At 40.3% G+C, this 17,712-nt stretch overlaps 1 protein-coding gene across 2 annotated transcripts in view; it reads left to right on the top strand.

Annotated features, from left to right (window-relative positions):
• LOC132215610 (ubiquitin-conjugating enzyme E2 E1) overlaps positions 1–17,712 on the top strand; it is a 53,467-nt gene that overhangs the window by 31,285 nt on the left and 4,470 nt on the right. For both annotated transcript variants that reach the window (XM_059664077.1, XM_059664078.1), the window contains exon 4: positions 17,463–17,595. In XM_059664077.1, the coding sequence (XP_059520060.1) occupies positions 17,463–17,595 (133 nt within the window). The remainder of the gene's footprint in view (positions 1–17,462; positions 17,596–17,712) is intronic.

Below are 17,712 nucleotides of genomic sequence, written 5' to 3' on the forward strand. Positions count from 1 at the left end.
TTTTTAATTAAGGAAGTAGCCATAACTGATTTGAGTAAGAATGGCTTGTTTGAAAAGTAGCATTTTTACCAATCTCAATCTTTCAAGGAACTTTTGACATACAGAGAATTAAATAATATATGGTATATGGCAGTGATGGCGAACCTATGACACGCATATCAGAGATGACACACGAAATCATTTTTTTGGTTGATTTTTCTTTGTTAAATGGCATTTAAATATATAAAATAAATATCAAAAATATAAGTCTTTGTTTTACTATGGTTGCAAATATCAGAAAATTTCTATATGTGACATGGTACCAGAGTTAAGTTAGGGTTTTTCAAAATTCTGACACGCCGAGCTCAAAAGGTTCACCATCACTGGTATATGGTATATTACCAGACTCTGGTAATATGAAGATTGAGAATTATAACTCTTTAGCATTCTTTTGAAAATTTCCCTTTCTACTTGTTCATTAATGTGTTGCTTTAGACATCCAAGTTGGTAATTATATGTCTCTGCAGAAGAAGCTTTTAATAGTGATTAGTACGTGTCTAATAAGTTATAGTTGGTATGTGACTTAAAGGCATACTTCCGAGATATTGCCGGTTCCACTCCAGACCACTGAGAATAATCTTTTTGCTGATGAGGGGAATCTTACCTTCAGTTTGTAAAAAATGCAACATCTATGAAGTACAATATAGTGAAGCTCAGTAAAATGAGGTATGTCTGCATTTAATATAGGTTTTTTTTAAGGTAGCATATATTTGAGATCCGCTTCTTTCCAGTCTGACAACCTTTGCCTTTAAATTGGAATGTTTAGACCATTTACATTTAATGTTTTTTGCTGGTGAGACGAGGTTTAGATCTCACTGTTTGTGAGGTTTGTTCCCTGTGTCCTTTTTTCACGCTTTCTTGTTTTTTAAATGATCATGCATGCTTTGTTGGATTACTAGCTATAATTTTTTGTTTTAAGTGGTTGCTAATTTAGAGTTTATAGAACACATCTTTAGTATATCACAGTCTACCTTCAAGTGATATTATGCCCTTTATGTTATAGGGATACTTCAGCATTTCTTCCTATAGTTGATGTGCTGTTAACATAAATTTTATTCCTACATGTTAGAATCCCCTCAATACTTCATTACTATTTTGGCTGTAAACACTTAATGTCTTTTTTAAATTTATTGATTCAGAGAAAGAGAGAGAGAGAAACATCAATGATGAAAATCATTGATTGGCTGCCTCCTGCATGCCCCCTCCTGGTGATCAAGCCCACAATCTGGGCATGTGCCCTGGCCAGGAACCTGTGACCTCCTGGTTCATGGGTCGATGCCCAACCACTGAGCCACACCAGTAGTCAACACTTAATATCTTAAAGACATTTAAGAAATAAAATTTATATTGTCTGTAATTTTATTACCATTTTGGTGTTATTTCTTTCCAGATCTAGGCCTGTGATCAATTCCTTCCTCCTGAGAGACTGCCTTTAACATTTCTTACTATCAGGTCTGCTGGGGATGAATCTTTCAATTTTTGTATGTCTGAAAAAAATCTTTATTTTGCCTTTGTTTTTGAAACACTGTTGCTGAGTATAGAGTCCTAGGGTGACAGTTTTTCTCTTTCAGTACTTGAGGATGTTGCTCAACTGTCTTCTGGCTTGCAGTTTATGAGACGTCTTTGTTCTGTATGTCATTTCTCCTTTTAGTTGCTTTTAAGATTTAATCTATTGTTGGGTTTTGCAGTTTGATTATGATCCGCCTTAGTGTAGTTTTCTTCATGTTTCTTGTGTTGGGGATTATTGAGCTTTTTGGATCTATGAGTTTATAGTTTTCATCAGATTTGGAAAAATTTTTGGCCATTAATTTTTTTTCAAGTTTTTCTTTTTTCTGCTCCCCCCTTGTATATTAAGCTGTTTGACATACACCGATTCTCTGTTCAGAGTTTTGTTTATATGTCTCATTTTGAATAAATTCTATTGATGTGTTTTTAAGTTTATCCATATTTTCTTTGCACTGTTTGACATGCTATTAATTTCATCCAGTGTATTTTTTAAAAAATCTCAGATGTTTCCCCAACCAGTTTGGCTCAGTGGATAGAGCGTCGGCCTGCAGACTGAAGGGTCCCGTGTTCAATTCCGGTCCAGGCTCAATCCCCAGTAGGGGGCGTGCAGGAGGCAGCCGATAGATGATTCTCTCTCATCATTAATGTTTCTATCTCTCCCTCTCCTTTCTCTGAAATTGATAAAAATATATTTTTTTATAAAAATATATTTTAGAAAAAAGAAAAAGCCCAGATGTTGTATTTTTTAATATCTAGATGTTTGATTTGGGTCTTTCTATAATTTCCATCACTCCATCTAGCATACTGAGGCATTTGTCTTATCATTTTGAATTTATAGAATAGTTATAACAATAGTTTACTGTCTTTGTCCATTAATTTTATTATCTCTGTCACATCTGGATCTTTTTCTCTTAAGTTGATTTTCTCCTCACACTTTCAGACTTTTCCCATATCTGGTAATTTTTAAATGAGTACTAGACATTGTGAATTTTACTTTTTGGGGTGCTGGATATTTTTGTATTCTTAAATACTCCTGAATTTGATCAAACCTGCAACCCTTCGGTGCACAGAACAGTGCTCTAACCATTGAGCACACTGGCCAGAGCTAGACTTGATTTTTTTTAACCCCTCTATTGACTTAGGATTAGTTATACTTTGAGTGCATATTAATTTTTTACATTTATTTTTATTGCAGTAGCATTGGTTTGTAACATAAGTTTCAGGCATGCAATATTATAAATTGACTTCTATATGTACTACACCATGCTCACCACCAAGCGTTTCGTTTCCATCGAAACCATACAGTTGAGCCCCTTGATCTGCTTCACCCTCCCTACAGGAGATCAAGCCCACAACCCAGGCATGTGCCCTGACCAGGAATCTAACTGTGACCTCCTGGTTCATGGGTTGATGTTTAACACACTGAGCCACACAGATGATATACCCCAAAATAGTCTCCAAATGTCAAAATAAATTTTAAATAAAATCTCTTACTCATTTATATCAGATAAAGTGTGAAAATGTGTGAATACCTATTAATTCTAATATGATTACAGGTCAAGCCACATCAGAAGAATATATTATGTGTGGGTTGTAGTAGGACTTAATGGCTACGTTGCTACAGATGTGCATTTCTACTTTCCAGAGATTTCTGTTGGATTTGAAAATGGAATATTTTGACTCTAATAGGGAGAAAATGTAAATGTCATCTATTCATCTCTCACGCTTTTTCTCATTTTTAAATGTGCCTTTTCTAAACCAATGCCATTCAGTCCTGGCCTTCTGGAGCCACATTTGTAGTCACCATTAACCAAAAAAACCACATGACTACCTTTGAACACAGTATTGTACTGTACTATTCTGACACAAATTTGAAATCCTATGGGTTGGTGAGTGAAAGAGCCACATGCAGCTGAGAGTCCCAGTTTTATATCATCGTCCTAGATCTTTTTGTTTTGTGGAAGTGTGTTTGGGTGGTTGTGGTTTGGAGTTCCTGTAGGAGAGGAGTGAAGGCATTCTGGGTGGGTGGTGAGGGGTAATTATAAAGTCTCTTGCTAAAGACTTTAGGCACACGATTTAGTACTTTGATTATTCTAGTGATTGTTACACTGGGTCAGAAAATTCATTTACCTAAAACATTTATTGTAACTAGATAAGTAAGTATGGTATAGCTTTTAGTTTGACTACAATGGGTGGTAAATCTCAGATTTAATAAGCTTTATGTTAGAGTCAGGCAAAAAGGTATCAGATTCTGACTTTGCCTTCTTCAACTTCCATTGATACCCATTCAGGCCACCCTGGACCTCACATATCTCCACACCCTCCCCTGGGAGCTCCTATTGGCTTTGTGCCTGTGCCTTGACAGGTTAGCAGGGGAAGGGCTGTAGAGAGGAGAGGGGAGTTCAGAGGTGAGAGGAGAATCAGAGAACGAATGCCTGATGGGCAGTGTCAAGAAGGCAAAGCTGATGAAAGTGGGAAATGCCCTTTCCTGTTGAGACTGGGAGGTTGTTGGTAACCTCTAATAGCATAGTTTCCTGTAGAATATTGAGGTAAAGCGGATTGACTCTCCGGAGGGCATGTGTGTAGGTAGAAGCAGAAAGTTGGCACTGAGGGCAGGAGAAAGCTGGACTGGTAGCTTGGAGAGAGATGTTTAGGAGTATTGCAGGGTTTGTTTTGTCGTGTTTTCCTGTTTTGCATGGTGAAGTCTGAACTTTTGTAACCAAGTGTTAGATTCACTGATAAAGGAGGAGCAATTTGATCAAGACCACATGTTTGTCTTGGAAAGAAGCACTATACTTCTGAAATGAAAGGGGAAAAGAGGAGTGAAGATTTTGAGGGACCAAGATATACCAAGATAAGGAAGAAGCCCTTATAAATTTAGTACTTTAAGATGTTCTTGCCAAAACCTGTACCTTTCGGTTGCCTTTCACACTGGGGATATGTGCCAGCCAAGGCAAAATTACCCTGAATTTATTGAGGAAATGGTTTGGCACACGGCTTCACTTCACCTGCCACAGTGTGGTGTTGGTCTGGTGAGAGAGGCGGGACTTGCTCTTTGTGGACCTACCATACCCATACGTGAAAACTGCTTCCAGGCCGAGTTCCTCTCGGGAGTGAGTGGGAGGGATAGAGGTGCCGTGGCTGTAAGGGGGGCAGTGGCCTTACCAAGGCTGCCTGGAGAGGCTGGGAGCCTGGGGACAGTTGAGAGGTGCTGGGCCAGCCGGGTGTCAGGCTCGAGACCAGCCTTTCCTGGATGGAAACTGCTATGGCTGCACTACCCAGACTACAGAAGCTGTTACTAGTAACTTTGGAATTTCTTTAGATGGAGGGCTCGTACAAGGCTGCTAATTTTTTTGTCTCACAAGGACACTGAAAACAGAATCGCCATCTATTACCATCAGCATTTCACTAAAGGGATTTTAAACTTTATGGAAAACATAAATACTTATTATTTTCCCCTTATTTTTACCATTTGGTGGAAACTTTGTCTTGGACTTGTATGAACCACTCACTGATTTGCATCACCGAGGCTGTTCATTTGGGGGAACTTGTTCTAAATACAAGTTCCTTTTCCACACTTCACCTCACAGGCAAAAGCAAGGGAGCTCTTGTGGTTGAAAACTGGTGCGCGCACATGCGTGTAAGGGAGAGAGGGTTACCCACCTGAGAGTTTTATATTGGGCCCATTTCTAAGCTACCCTCACTTGGGCTCACATCTTCTGACAATCTACCGTGCGTTTTAGTCATTCCTTGTTGGCCCTCCTCTTAGCTGGGAGTTTGCTGAGAGTAGGCACTAGCCTTTACCATTTCTGTGACTCTTGTACCTAATACAACATTGAACACATATTAAGGTCTAAATAGGTATTTTCATTGGTTTATTGTACTCACCCAATTAGGATTTATTTTCTACTCTCACTGTTCCTTGCTTAGCAGCCCCAACTGCCAAAGCCACCGGAATTTCCCTTTGCTTCCTTTTGAGGCAGCTCTTCTCCAGAACCGTGTCCTGTGTTCAGGCTTTGCACAGAGCAAATGCGTAAAGGTCTCTGAAAGGGAAGGGTGGCTCTGTAACTGCGGAAGGAGAAAGGCATTTTGCTGGGAGACCAACACTCAGTGCCCGCAGCTGTCCGCTCCTGGCTGCTGGGTGCTGTCGCCTTGGCTGGGGCACATGAACGCTGTGTCCCTGCTCAGGTTTCAGAGAGGTGGGAGGAGGCTGCAGCCGCTCCTCCTCCAGAGCTGGTGGCTGCACCTCACGCACTCTGTTTACTAAACAAATACATCTTGACTGCTCTGCTTTTGTCATTTTTAGCAAAGTCTTAGTTGGTATGCCTTCTCATGGCTTCGTGTGGGATTCATTGTTAATAATATGAAGTGTTTATTAACCAAATGCTAAAATGGCTAAATATTGTGACAATGCCTTTGGCTAACAGAATTCTAGAGCTATAATTAGTGGTCAGAAATGCACTGGATTTTAGTGGCTATCCCAAGACTTACCCTGGCACTCATGCTTTTATTCATGCTTATGTGGTTGGTGTTGAATGTGCCTGATTGAGAGTCTTTGAACTTGTGAGCCCGGGTTCTTAAAAGAAGCACCACCCACCAAGCAGCCAGATAAACTGATTAAAAATATTCATTTATTTGCTGTAAGGCATGAACCCATTTAAATAGTGTTTTTAAAAGACTATTAAACCTGGTATTTTTAAACTTCTTGAAATAAACGTAGACATTACCTAATTACCATGTACACTGTATTTAAAACTATATGCATATAACAACAAACATCAAGTACGCTTACTAATGATCAGTATCTTCTGAAGAGTAGTACATGGTTTGACAGTTTTCTGAAATATTAATAAACATACAAGATTGTATACATAAGTTCACATTTTGTTTATTTAGCAAATAATGGCTTAACGAAGCGCTACAGGGAAGTGTCTGGAAAGGGGTTTGTGGTGTCTGGTTAGCGGAACCACGGGGAGACTGGGCAGGCCAGGGAGAGGCCCTTGGCTTCCCTTCTGCTGAGTGAGGATTGGACGTAGATGTCTTATTTGTGTGTGTGGATGGGTTCAGAGGCTCTCTGGTTTACTCGGAACACTTTAGGATGTTGGCATGAAGTATGATTTCCCAGCGACAGTCTGTTCTCATTGTCACTGCTCTGATGCAGGTTGATAGGTTTCCATAGCCTCTTAATTAGGCTGCTTCATCCATTCAGGGTTGAATGTGTAGCTTCCTATTTCTGAATAGCTTGATGTTTTCCGTGTTTTCCACTTTATATTTATTTTTTTAACATTGATGAGACGCCACAGGAATTTAACTCTCTCTCTCTCTCTCTCTCTCTCTCTCTCTCTCTCTCTATATATATATATATATATATATATATATATATATATATATATATATATTATTGATTTTTTTTACAGAGAGGAAGGGAGAGGGACAGAGAGCTAGAAACATCGATGAAAGAGAAACATTGATCAGCTGCCTCCTGCACATCTCCTACAAAGTACACGCCCTCGAGCCCTCGACTGGAATCCAACCCGGGACCCCCACCCCCCCACCCCCGATTCCGCAGGCCGATGCTCTATCCACTGGGCCAAACCAGTCAGGGCTGTTTTCCACTTTTTAAAACAGTAACTTTTTTTCCACTTCATTCCTGTAGGCAGTGCAATTAAAATCTAAATTGCTTGGTAGTCATTTAAGGTCCTCTATGATCTGTTCCCATTTGTCTTTCCAGATCCATTTCAGCTACATTCACATCTCTATACCAAAAGTTCTCCACTTTGGTCCCCCGGTTCCCTGGAAAATGGCCTATTTAACTCTCTAAGCATCACTTAGATATTATTACACTCTGAAACCTTCCCAGTTCCCTTAGAATAAATTTCATGCCACTTCTGCTCCTGGTTTGCATTATGCTATATGTAGTACAGAGGGGATTAAACTCTATGTAGCAAACCCATAATATTAGGCCAGTATTTTATGCGTGATTTCTGGGAACCAAGCGGATGATCATTTGGAAAAATGCTCACACACATACCAGGGTACTTGGAGGAAGTCAAATTGGCAAAAAGCCGTATCACCTGGTCTTAAAATGTTGGCTTTATTTTTCCTTTGCATCTTTTCTCTTTAGTTTTTGGTTTTATTAAAACTATACACCAACATAGTTTAAAGAATCTAAGATTTCTCTAAGATTTGTTAGAAAGAAATAACTGTTCCCAGCAGCCTTCCTGCATCTTGCTCTCTAGAGGCAACTACTTGCCATCTCTCTTCTGCTGGATTGTTTTGCTATTTACCTCCCTGTTTTTAGGCAGTTACAGCCACACTAGAGGCCTGGTACACAAATTTGTGCATGGGAGGGGTCCGGCCACCCGCCCCAATGGGGGCCCATCAGGGGCGGGGAGGGGGAGGGGCTGCAGGAGGGCTCCAGGGTATGTTCAGCCCATCTCGCTCAGTCCCGATTGGCTGGGCCCCAGCAGCAAGCTAACCTACCAGGCAGAGCCCCTGGTGGTCAGTGCACATCATAGCAACTGGTCAACCAGTCAACTGTCTGCCCCTTGGTGGTCAGTTGCACATCATAGCGAGCGGTTGAGCGGCCTTAGCATATCATTAGCATATCATGTTTTGATTGGTTGAACGGACAACCGGATACTTAGCATATTAGGCTTTTATTGTATAGGATTACTTGCTGCTTCCATTTTTGCCAACAATGAATGGTGAAGATTTAGTTATCCTCCCACCACCCCCCTTCTCAGGTACCTTCACCCATACTATATATGTTACTGTTACATCATTGTTTACATTATGTGAACATTATTCACAGCTGTATATGGTACAACAGTGGCCAACTATGATCATTTTTCTCTCCTTTTCTTCCTTTCTCCCTGCTGTCTGTTTCCCTCCCTACCCCATGGTTTTTCATACTTATCACTAATTCAACTTCAAATGCTTTCACGGTTGTCTAAACCTCCTCAAAAGACATCCAAATGCACTGGGCATTGTATGTGAATTTCATATTTTTTGACGAAATCTCTCCTGGAGCCTGACCTGCTGCAGTGTGGACAGACTCTCTCTACACGGTCTTTTTGGAGATTCTTTCTATTCTCTAATCTTCTCTAGGGACCTCAAATGTCTGAAAAGATTTCTATTCTTCCCTCGTACTTGATTTTATTTGTGTGGGTATGGAATTTGTGTCGAACATTATTATGAAGACATTGCTCTGGTGCCAGTTCACTCCCAGTTTGTTGAAATCCAAAGCCAAGCTCGTTGGTTCCTTGTACATTACCTTTAAAAAAATCCATGTCCTGGGAAGTTTTCTGAAATTTTTAACCTCCTATTTACACCACCTGGATTATTACTGTTCAAATCTTGGACCTTCGTATGGCCCTTTAATTTTTGTGTATTTTTCTCTCCTGCTTTTTACTTGTCTATTTCTAATTTGATAGATTTCGGTTTTTACCCTTCATTGAATGCTGGAAAAAGATTTATGTTTGCTTTCATTTTTAATTTCCAAAAGCTCCTTCCCTCATTGTATTGAGATACACAATTGACATACACCATTTTATTAGTTTAAGGTGTACAACATAATGACCACAACAAGTGTAGTTTACATCCATCACTTTGCACAGTTACAATTTTTTCCCTGTGATAAGAACTATTAAGATCTACTAGCTTAGTAACAATCACATATACAATACAGTATTAATTATAGTCAACATGCTGTACATCACATTCCCAAAACTTAATTATAACTGGAAGTTTGTGCCTTTCTCAATGTTTTGTTTTAGTCGTATTCTTGTTTCATCGATGCAGTATATTGTCTCTCTGGGTATAAGTTTATTTTGACATTTTCTTTAATGTTTGTTTTCTCTAATTGGCCATCTTCTACTTTGTTTGCCATGTTAGAGAGGAACCATGTTCCTGGTTATCTGTTAGTTAGGGAGCCTTTAATGTCTTTCCTCTGGGCTGTTCATATTCCCCAAAGGAAACTGTGCAGAGGGTGAAGGCCAGGCTGTGCTCTGGGAGCCGAGGGAGAAAACGGGTCTGATCGCCTGGCATGCATACGCTCATTTTCAGTACAGCACCTCTGCCCTCATCCATATTAATGTCCCCTGGTTCAGAGACCCTCAGCTTTAACCTTTCCAGAATATAAACCTCCATCTGGCAGGATTTCTATTGCTTTGTAAATTACCACAACTTGAGCAGCTCAAAAACAATACACATATTTAGTGCCTACAGGAGTTGGGGCATAGCGTAGCTGGGTCCTCTGCTCAGGGTCTCTCGAAGCTGTGGGCAAGGAATCAGCTGGCCTGTGTGCTCATCTGTCACTCAGGGTTCTCGTCCAAGCTCACATAGTTGTGAGTTCAGTTCCCTGCAGCTGTAGGACTGGAGCCAGCAGCTCCTGGAGGCCACCTGCAGTTTACGTCATGGCAGATTACATCATAGAGGCTTGCTCCTTCTAGGCCAGCAGAGCAGTCTTTCTCTCCAGACAGCTAAGACTCATATGACATAACCTTTTGTAGAAACCATCGAGTGAGTGGCAGCCCATCAATGTTGTCTTAGTCTGTTGGTAAGAAGCAATTTGCAGCTTCTGCCCACACTCATGTTGAGATTGAGACAGAGTGTGAGGAGGAAGAGATCGTGCTGCTCATGTTAAAATTCTGCCTATCACAGGAGGTCTGACTGCTGCTTATATACGCTTAACCAATCCTTAGAACCTTTCCCTGCCTCACTCTCAACTTCTCCACGTGCCACAAGTTCCAGAATGGTTTAGGGGGTTATGTAGTCTACTGGGATTGATGTTGGCTTTCTTCTAAGAAAGAAAAAAATAAGAGCTTAAAATTTTCCCACTTATTTTTTATATCCTTGTATTATTTATTCTTATTTTCCAGGCATGTATGTGGGCTCTTAGTACCTCTAAACCAAACTCCTCAATTTAAGCTTGGAGCAACTGCCTCCTACTCTCTTAATCAGAACTTTTTCTTTTTTTAAAAAAAAAGTTAAATTATTTATTGTTTAAAGTATTACATATGTCTCCTTTTTCCCCCCATTGACTTCTCCTACCACTCTCACCCCCCAGCACATGCCCTCACCCCTCTACTGTCTGTGTCCATGTGTTATGTTATATGCATGCATACAAGTCTTTTGGTTGATCTCTTACTCCCCTTCTCCCCCAAAACTGTTCTTATCTCTTTCTTGGCCCTTTCTATAGAACCGATACTGAACAGACATCACCTTAGCAGTTTTCTGAGAATATATTTCAAATGGAATTGGAAATACTAGCTGACATTTTTGTTATACAGGACTCTCTTCTGTTTGGGGAATGATGGTTTGTACTCCCTGTAGTATTTAATATTATATGACATTCAGAGTCATTTTAGGAAGCAGATGATACTAACATGAGGTAGCTTATGCACTGCATGTGTTAATTTGCAAGCCAGAATGGTGGCTGGCCAATGGCCACTGGTGAAAATCCTGTGTACCTGCTTACTGCTGTTGCCTGCTGCTCAGCTAGACAGCAGGACTGAGATTTACCGATGAGATTTAGCCGTGGGAAAGAAGGCAGAGCCTTCCCTCCAAGCCCTGCCCTGTGTTTGCCATACAAGCCATAGCCTCACTGATTCAGTCTCTCAGCCCTTTGCAAACATAAGCAGCCTTCCCTTTTCTCTCCTGGCCAGCTGGGGCCAGGAAAGAAGCCAGTGACTCTCTCCCAAGTGCAGTAAATAGCTCTCCTCACCTCCTGACCCTGTGATTTCCTGGTGGTTCTAAGTTGTAGATCCCAATGGAGAGGGAGGGAACAAAGAGAATGTAGAGGCCTGGGCTTTACAGAGCATTGAGCAGTGGGTGATTGTATCCTCAGGCAGGGGTTGACCTCCATTTCAGCACAGGTCATTCCAATGATTGCTGGACCTCCCAGTGCCCTGTGAACTAGAATGGAGTGGAGTGGATCTGAATTCCTGGCTTATGTCTGGGACCAAATTAATTTCCGAGCTGGGGAAGTAGGTGTCATCTTTTATACCTGGTTTGTTGTTGTTGTTTTAGCTTTTCCTCCCTCAACAAAAGAACTGTTTATTTTTTGTTCTTTTTGAAATTTAGGGGCATAATATTTGGATTATTCAATCAAACTGATGGTTGTTTCCACAAACCATCTTTGGTTTTCATTAAGCAGGGAATTCTCATCATTTTGGTAGTTGTCACATTATTACTGAAATCCCCTCTCCTCCACACTGAGTGCTCTGTGTGATATGTTTTTGTTTTCAGCTAATGCATTTCTACAAATAAAGTGAATCAATTTTTGTTTTAGAAATTTTGATACCTATTAGATCACAAGATTTTATTTTCCTGTTTAATTCCAGCTTCCACCCAAATGTGGAAGAGAAATGAAACAATAAGGAAAGCCATACTAGTTAATGTGATTAAACAAAGTGGGTGTGAGTCCAGAGGCAGAGAACTTTATTGGCAGCTCCATGGATGTGGTGGAGAGAACATCACTATAGAAAGCCTGATGGCATTGGCCAGAACTGTGTGTGACTTCCTAGCTTCAGCACCTTGTGCAAACACATCACTTAACCTGCTGCATCTGTTTCTCCATGTTTAGAATGGGGATAATGCTATTTTTCCTGATACAAAGGATTTGAGTAAACATTTTTTTAAGTCAAAGTTTGTGAAAGAATTTTGGAAATGATGTCTCTCATGCTTAGCTCAGCTTATTAGATATTCATACTCAGCCAGCCCTAGTTGAGAATAAGGCGCCCTAATGTTCGTGGTTTTTTAGGTCTTCCTTTACCATCCCTAGTCGTCTTCAGATTATCTTGGAAATAGTTTTCTTTTTAAAACTGTGCCCTTACTCTGTATTGGTCTCTAGTGTGTAAATTTCCAGTAGTGGTGGGTTATTGCGTTTTTTTCTAAAACAGCAGCACCTGAGGTAAAACCGCAATTGAATGGCTAGCGGTAAGAGAGCTGTTTGTGGTGCTTGTTATTACCGAATTTGAAAACATTGTCCTGTGATGCTGAACAGTAAGTGGTGCATGTTTTGAACAGCTCATAGAAACACTGTTAGTTACTGTTGTGTGGGGAATTCCCGCCGTTTAGAAACTTAAGATCTGATGTCACAGAGATGGTGTGTCCACATGGCTGTAGCATTCTGGGTAAACATCTACAGATAAACAGGTTCTTTCTGATTTGGAACAAATTCCACAAAAGCTCTACAATGTCCACAGGCCTCCAATCAACCTTGTGCTTCATGAAGAGATAAAGCAAATCCCTTTGAAGGGCATCTACTTTCTGCTGGAGGAAGACACCATTTCCTCAGCGTTAGGAAAACGGGACTTTGGATGCGCTTTGTGGGAAGGCCATTCTTGGTGGGCATGGGCATGTTGTTTTAGGCCTTAAGTTTCTGAGTGAGTTTCCCTCCCATTTGGGCCCACCCTGTTCCAGCATAGCTGCTTAGACACACTGGGTACTGCTGATGGGGGATTCATAGTGGGCACCAGCTTCTCTGGGAGTCCTTTAGGTTGGCCCTTGTCTAAAAGGTCTTCCCAAGGGACAGTAACGTGACTGGTACATCCCTAGAAGTACCACCTTGTATGAGGAGGTACTCTTACTTCGTTATTGGGACTATGGCAGTGATTGCTCCACTTGTTCATAGCATTCTCCATGTCACTAGCCTGATTAGTTACCTTAGTGAGGTTTTCTGATATTTTTCAAATTCAGACATTTCCTCCTGCCACTCACTTCTAGGTGACTAATGGCTACCATTTTATGAAGGGGTGCTGAGGACAAGAAATTCTTTGTTTTCTTTTTCATAAAATTCCTCTGGGTGTGCTAAGTTGACCTCATGGAGAAGGCAGCTTGCATTTCCTAGAGAGCATGTCTGCTGGGAGACCCTGTGGGAGATGGGGATTCCCTTTGGTAGACTGCTACATTCCTATTTTATCATTCTCTCGGAATTTCTTAGCAAAAGTAGAGTAAATTAAGAATGGATTTTGAGTAGTATGTTTGTTATAGGGAATATAGATCTGATTGTGGCTCTCTTCCTACAGCATTACCAGGATTGATACTTTTCTTACTGCAAAGAATTATAAACAGTGAAGGAGAGAGCTAGATAATACATATGATAATTTAAATCTAGAAGATTAGGAAAAATTAGTAGTTATTATCACTTAATGTCATCTATAGCTGAGTTTTCAAACTTCAATGTGCATAGGAATCATTTGGGGACCTTGCAAATTCTGATGCCTAAGTCTGGGGTGGAGCCTGAGAGCCTGCATTTCTAACAAATTCCCAGAGGAGGCTGATGTGGCTGTGGCCAGGGATCACGGTTTGAGGAGCAGTGGTCTGTAGGAATTTAGTGTATATGCCAGCCTAACTTTTAAAAATAACTATAGTGAATTTTTTTTTTCTGTACCAGGCACAGAGCAGTAAAACAAAGATAAGAGGATAGGCACTGGAATCTGACAACAGGGATTCAAAACTGAAGCTTTCCCCTTTACTAGCTTACCCTTAAGCAAATTCCCTTTAAGGCAGAATTCTCAACCTTACTAGTAGTTCTGACATTTTGGGCCAAGGAAATTCTTTTGAGCATCTTCAAACACGGGTCATAACAGTAGCAAAATTACAGTTATGAAGTAGCAACGAAAATAATTTCATGGTTGGGGGTCACCACAACATGAGGAACTGTATTAAAGGGTCGCGGCGTTAGGAAGGTTGAGAACCACTGTTCTAAAGTATACTTTGACCAGCTTTTGAAATTGAAGTCATACTTCTTATGGAACCAAAAGTATCTTCTGTTACAGGAAGGGGACAGAAGGCTGGTAAAACATACGCCGACCTGAGGGAACCTGGTTAATCATAGAGAAATGGGTGGGGTGCTTGACCAGACCTTTCCCTGAACAGGCTCACATAAGATTCTCTTGTTCCCTGTGCTTGATAGTGGCCTTCCGGGAGTTGTAAACTTTTGCCATCATCCCCCGTCAAATGGGTCTATAGATCCTAACTTTTCCAGTGAGAACTTGAAGCAAAAAGTAAAAGTTTTGCAGGCCAGGATATCATAATTTTTACTTCATTCTCTGGTTAAGAAGATGCAAATGATAAAAAGCTACATGAATTCATCTCCTAACAGCATTAGCGCCTCAAGTGTTTATAGGACACAATGGTGTTTCCAGTGGGCTCTCAGAACCTTCGCAGTAATCCCCAAGCCCCTGGTTGAACCCACACAGTACAGACCCGCCCCCTGACTCCTCCAGGACTCCTGGTTCATGCTCTATGACTTCCAACTGCAGTTGGTATTATCTCACTTGGTGTTATTTTTCTTAGAACCCACCTTTCTTCTCCATTTTTTACTTTTACCAGAAGTGTGGCACAGTTTTTCTTTGTTGTTGTTACGTAGCTATGTTCATGTGTTTTTGATTCTTGAACTCCCTTTCACCATACTTTTTTCCGAACTTTCAGAAAAGTTTACACCCAAAGTGAAAGCTAATTACAAACAAGTGGCAATCTTGATTTGGATTTCTAGTTATGGGTGATGAGCTGTACAATGTTAAAGGTCATATTCTAAACTGGTCCTACATCCCGTAAACTGTACCAGTGGTTCCCAAATGCAAACCACCTGCTTAAAGACCACCAGGGGAGCTTTATAAATATATGGATTCTTGTGTCCCCTCTGGATATTCGAAACTTAATTTTTAAAGTTCCATAGATAATTAAAAAAAATATTTTTATTGATTTCAGAGAGGAAGGGAGAGGGAGAGAGAGAAACATCAGTGATGAGAGAGAATCATTGATTGGCTGCCTCCTGGATGCCCCCTACTAGGGATCAAGCCTGCAACTGAGGAACATGCCCAGGACCCTTCAGTCCGTAGGCCGACGCTGTATCCACTGAGCCAAACCAGCTAGGGCGTCCCATAGATTATTTCGATGAACAGTGAAGTTGGAAACCACCAATTTTCTATACAATCCATAAAACCTGCTTATAGTGGCATATTGTTATACCACCTTCGTTGTTTTATCTTTTTTTTCATACACTAAAGGGCCAGCAAAATTGGACCAAGTCTAGGGTTAGACTGACTTTACTTGAGTTTTTTCTGGGTCTCTTTCTTAGTATCACCAAGCTGACTGAAGAAAAGTGTATGATTTTGATCGCAAGAGTTTTAGGTAGCAGCTTGGAGTGCTACCTGCCGGTACTGGGTTTTAGATGGCATTGGTTCCTCAAAAAAGGGTAGGGGGGCTTAGAGTAAGTAGCCTTTTACCTTTAAGTCTTAGATAATCATGAACTAGATCAAAGAGGACAGTTCATCTTTATATCTGCAAAATCTGTTAGTATTGTCTTCATCTATTTAGTTCACTTCTCAGTGAAAAAAAAATCAATGGTGGTTTGAGGAAAGTATAGTATAGGGCAGTGATGGCGAACCTATGACATGCGTGTCAGAGGTGACACACGAACTCATTTTTTTGGTTGATATTTTTTGTTAAATGGCATTTAAATATATAAAATAAATATCAAAAATATAAGTCTTTGTTTTACTATGGTTGCAAATATCAAAAAGTTTCTATATGTGACACGGCACCAGAGTTAAGTTAGGGTTTTTCAAAATGCTGACACGCCGAGCTCAAAAGGTTCGCCATCGCTGGTATAGGGCCACAGGTAGACAGGTGTTTTTTGTCTTTTCTCTCCCTTCCCTCTTCATCTCATCTTTCTTCTAAATGAAGGAATTGGACCTTATGTCTAACCACTTTGATATAAGGGGCATCTTGAAGACAAGGCATTTTTGTCTTGTTCATTATTGAAACCCCTAACATTTAACACTCTGCCTAATACATGGTCATTCAGTTGAGTGTTTGAGTGAATGAATCCAATTAATACTAGACATTTATTTAAAACAGCAAGTTTGCCTGCTTTTTTAGAAATTATTCTATGTATTGACTGGTATATAAGTCTCTCCAAGTAAAGACCATTTAGTTTGGCTGATATAGATCATTATCCTTAAAGCAGCTGTTACTCTAGTTAGGGTTGAGAAATCTGAGATGAAAATGTTTAAGTTAACCACTGTATATCACTACCTGTGTTACCACTGTGCTGTGAGAAGGTATTTTACTAATAACTAAGACCATTTCCCAAACTCTTCTCTCAGTATCAGAGCACTACACTTGTTTGGGTGGATTATTAAGCTCTTCATAGGTCTTGGAGTTGGAAGGAAAATATTTGTATTGATGTACTTCTGAATACAGAGCACTTTGAGCCAACACAGTGCCTTGGAAGGGTAGTATGGCCAAATGATGGTATAACTAAGTGTGAATTACACTGATTTAACAGGTAAGGGGTAGATTAATGTCCCAACTAGAATATTTAGAGAACCTGATTATGGAATTTAATATATACTGAAATGAAAATTGAATAACTTATAATTAGATACTTGTCATCGTTTTCCTTCTCCCTCCCAACATGTTCACATTGTAAAAAGTACTGCAAACTATTGTACTCCTCCTAGGGTGAGATTATGGAGATGCAAGAGCAAGGAAGAACCCCCATCAGTGGGTCAGAAATGATGTGCTATGAGCAACAACCTGCTGTAATTTGTCACTAATTTTTGTAATTCTTTGTGCTTAGAGGTGTTTCTCTTTTTTTGGAGTATTGTTTACATTTTCTTATGTGTTGGGAGGTCTTGACAATTGAGGTTTCCTGCTTATTCACAGCTAAGTAAACTAAGAATGGGCTTAACATCGGTTTATTACTCAACTTACTTGGTCTAAGGCTGGTGGGTTTGGTGCAGTCCTGCATCAGATTGTATCTGAAAGGTACATCTGTCTTGTGGAGAGATTCCACACTTTAAACAAAAAGGGAGAGGAGAGGGGATCTTTTTCCTTTCTTAATACACTGGGAAAATTGGGAAGTGCCTCCATCTACTTATCTTTTGATATATTCTTTTCAGTGCTGGTCCCAAAGGCGATAACATCTATGAATGGAGATCAACCATCCTAGGGCCTCCAGGATCTGTGTATGAGGGTGGTGTATTCTTCCTTGATATCACTTTCACACCAGAATACCCCTTCAAGCCGCCGAAGGTAAGAGATTCCTCTGATTTGTACTAAAATTTACATATTCCCACGAGAGATTATTGAAGCTTTTAAAATTGTTTTTAAGGCAGGGTTATGTGTCCGCAAGGAGCAGAAACCGAAGTA

Source organism: Myotis daubentonii, chromosome 14 (genome assembly GCF_963259705.1).
Source record: "Myotis daubentonii chromosome 14, mMyoDau2.1, whole genome shotgun sequence".
Classification (NCBI taxonomy): domain Eukaryota; kingdom Metazoa; phylum Chordata; class Mammalia; order Chiroptera; family Vespertilionidae; genus Myotis; species Myotis daubentonii.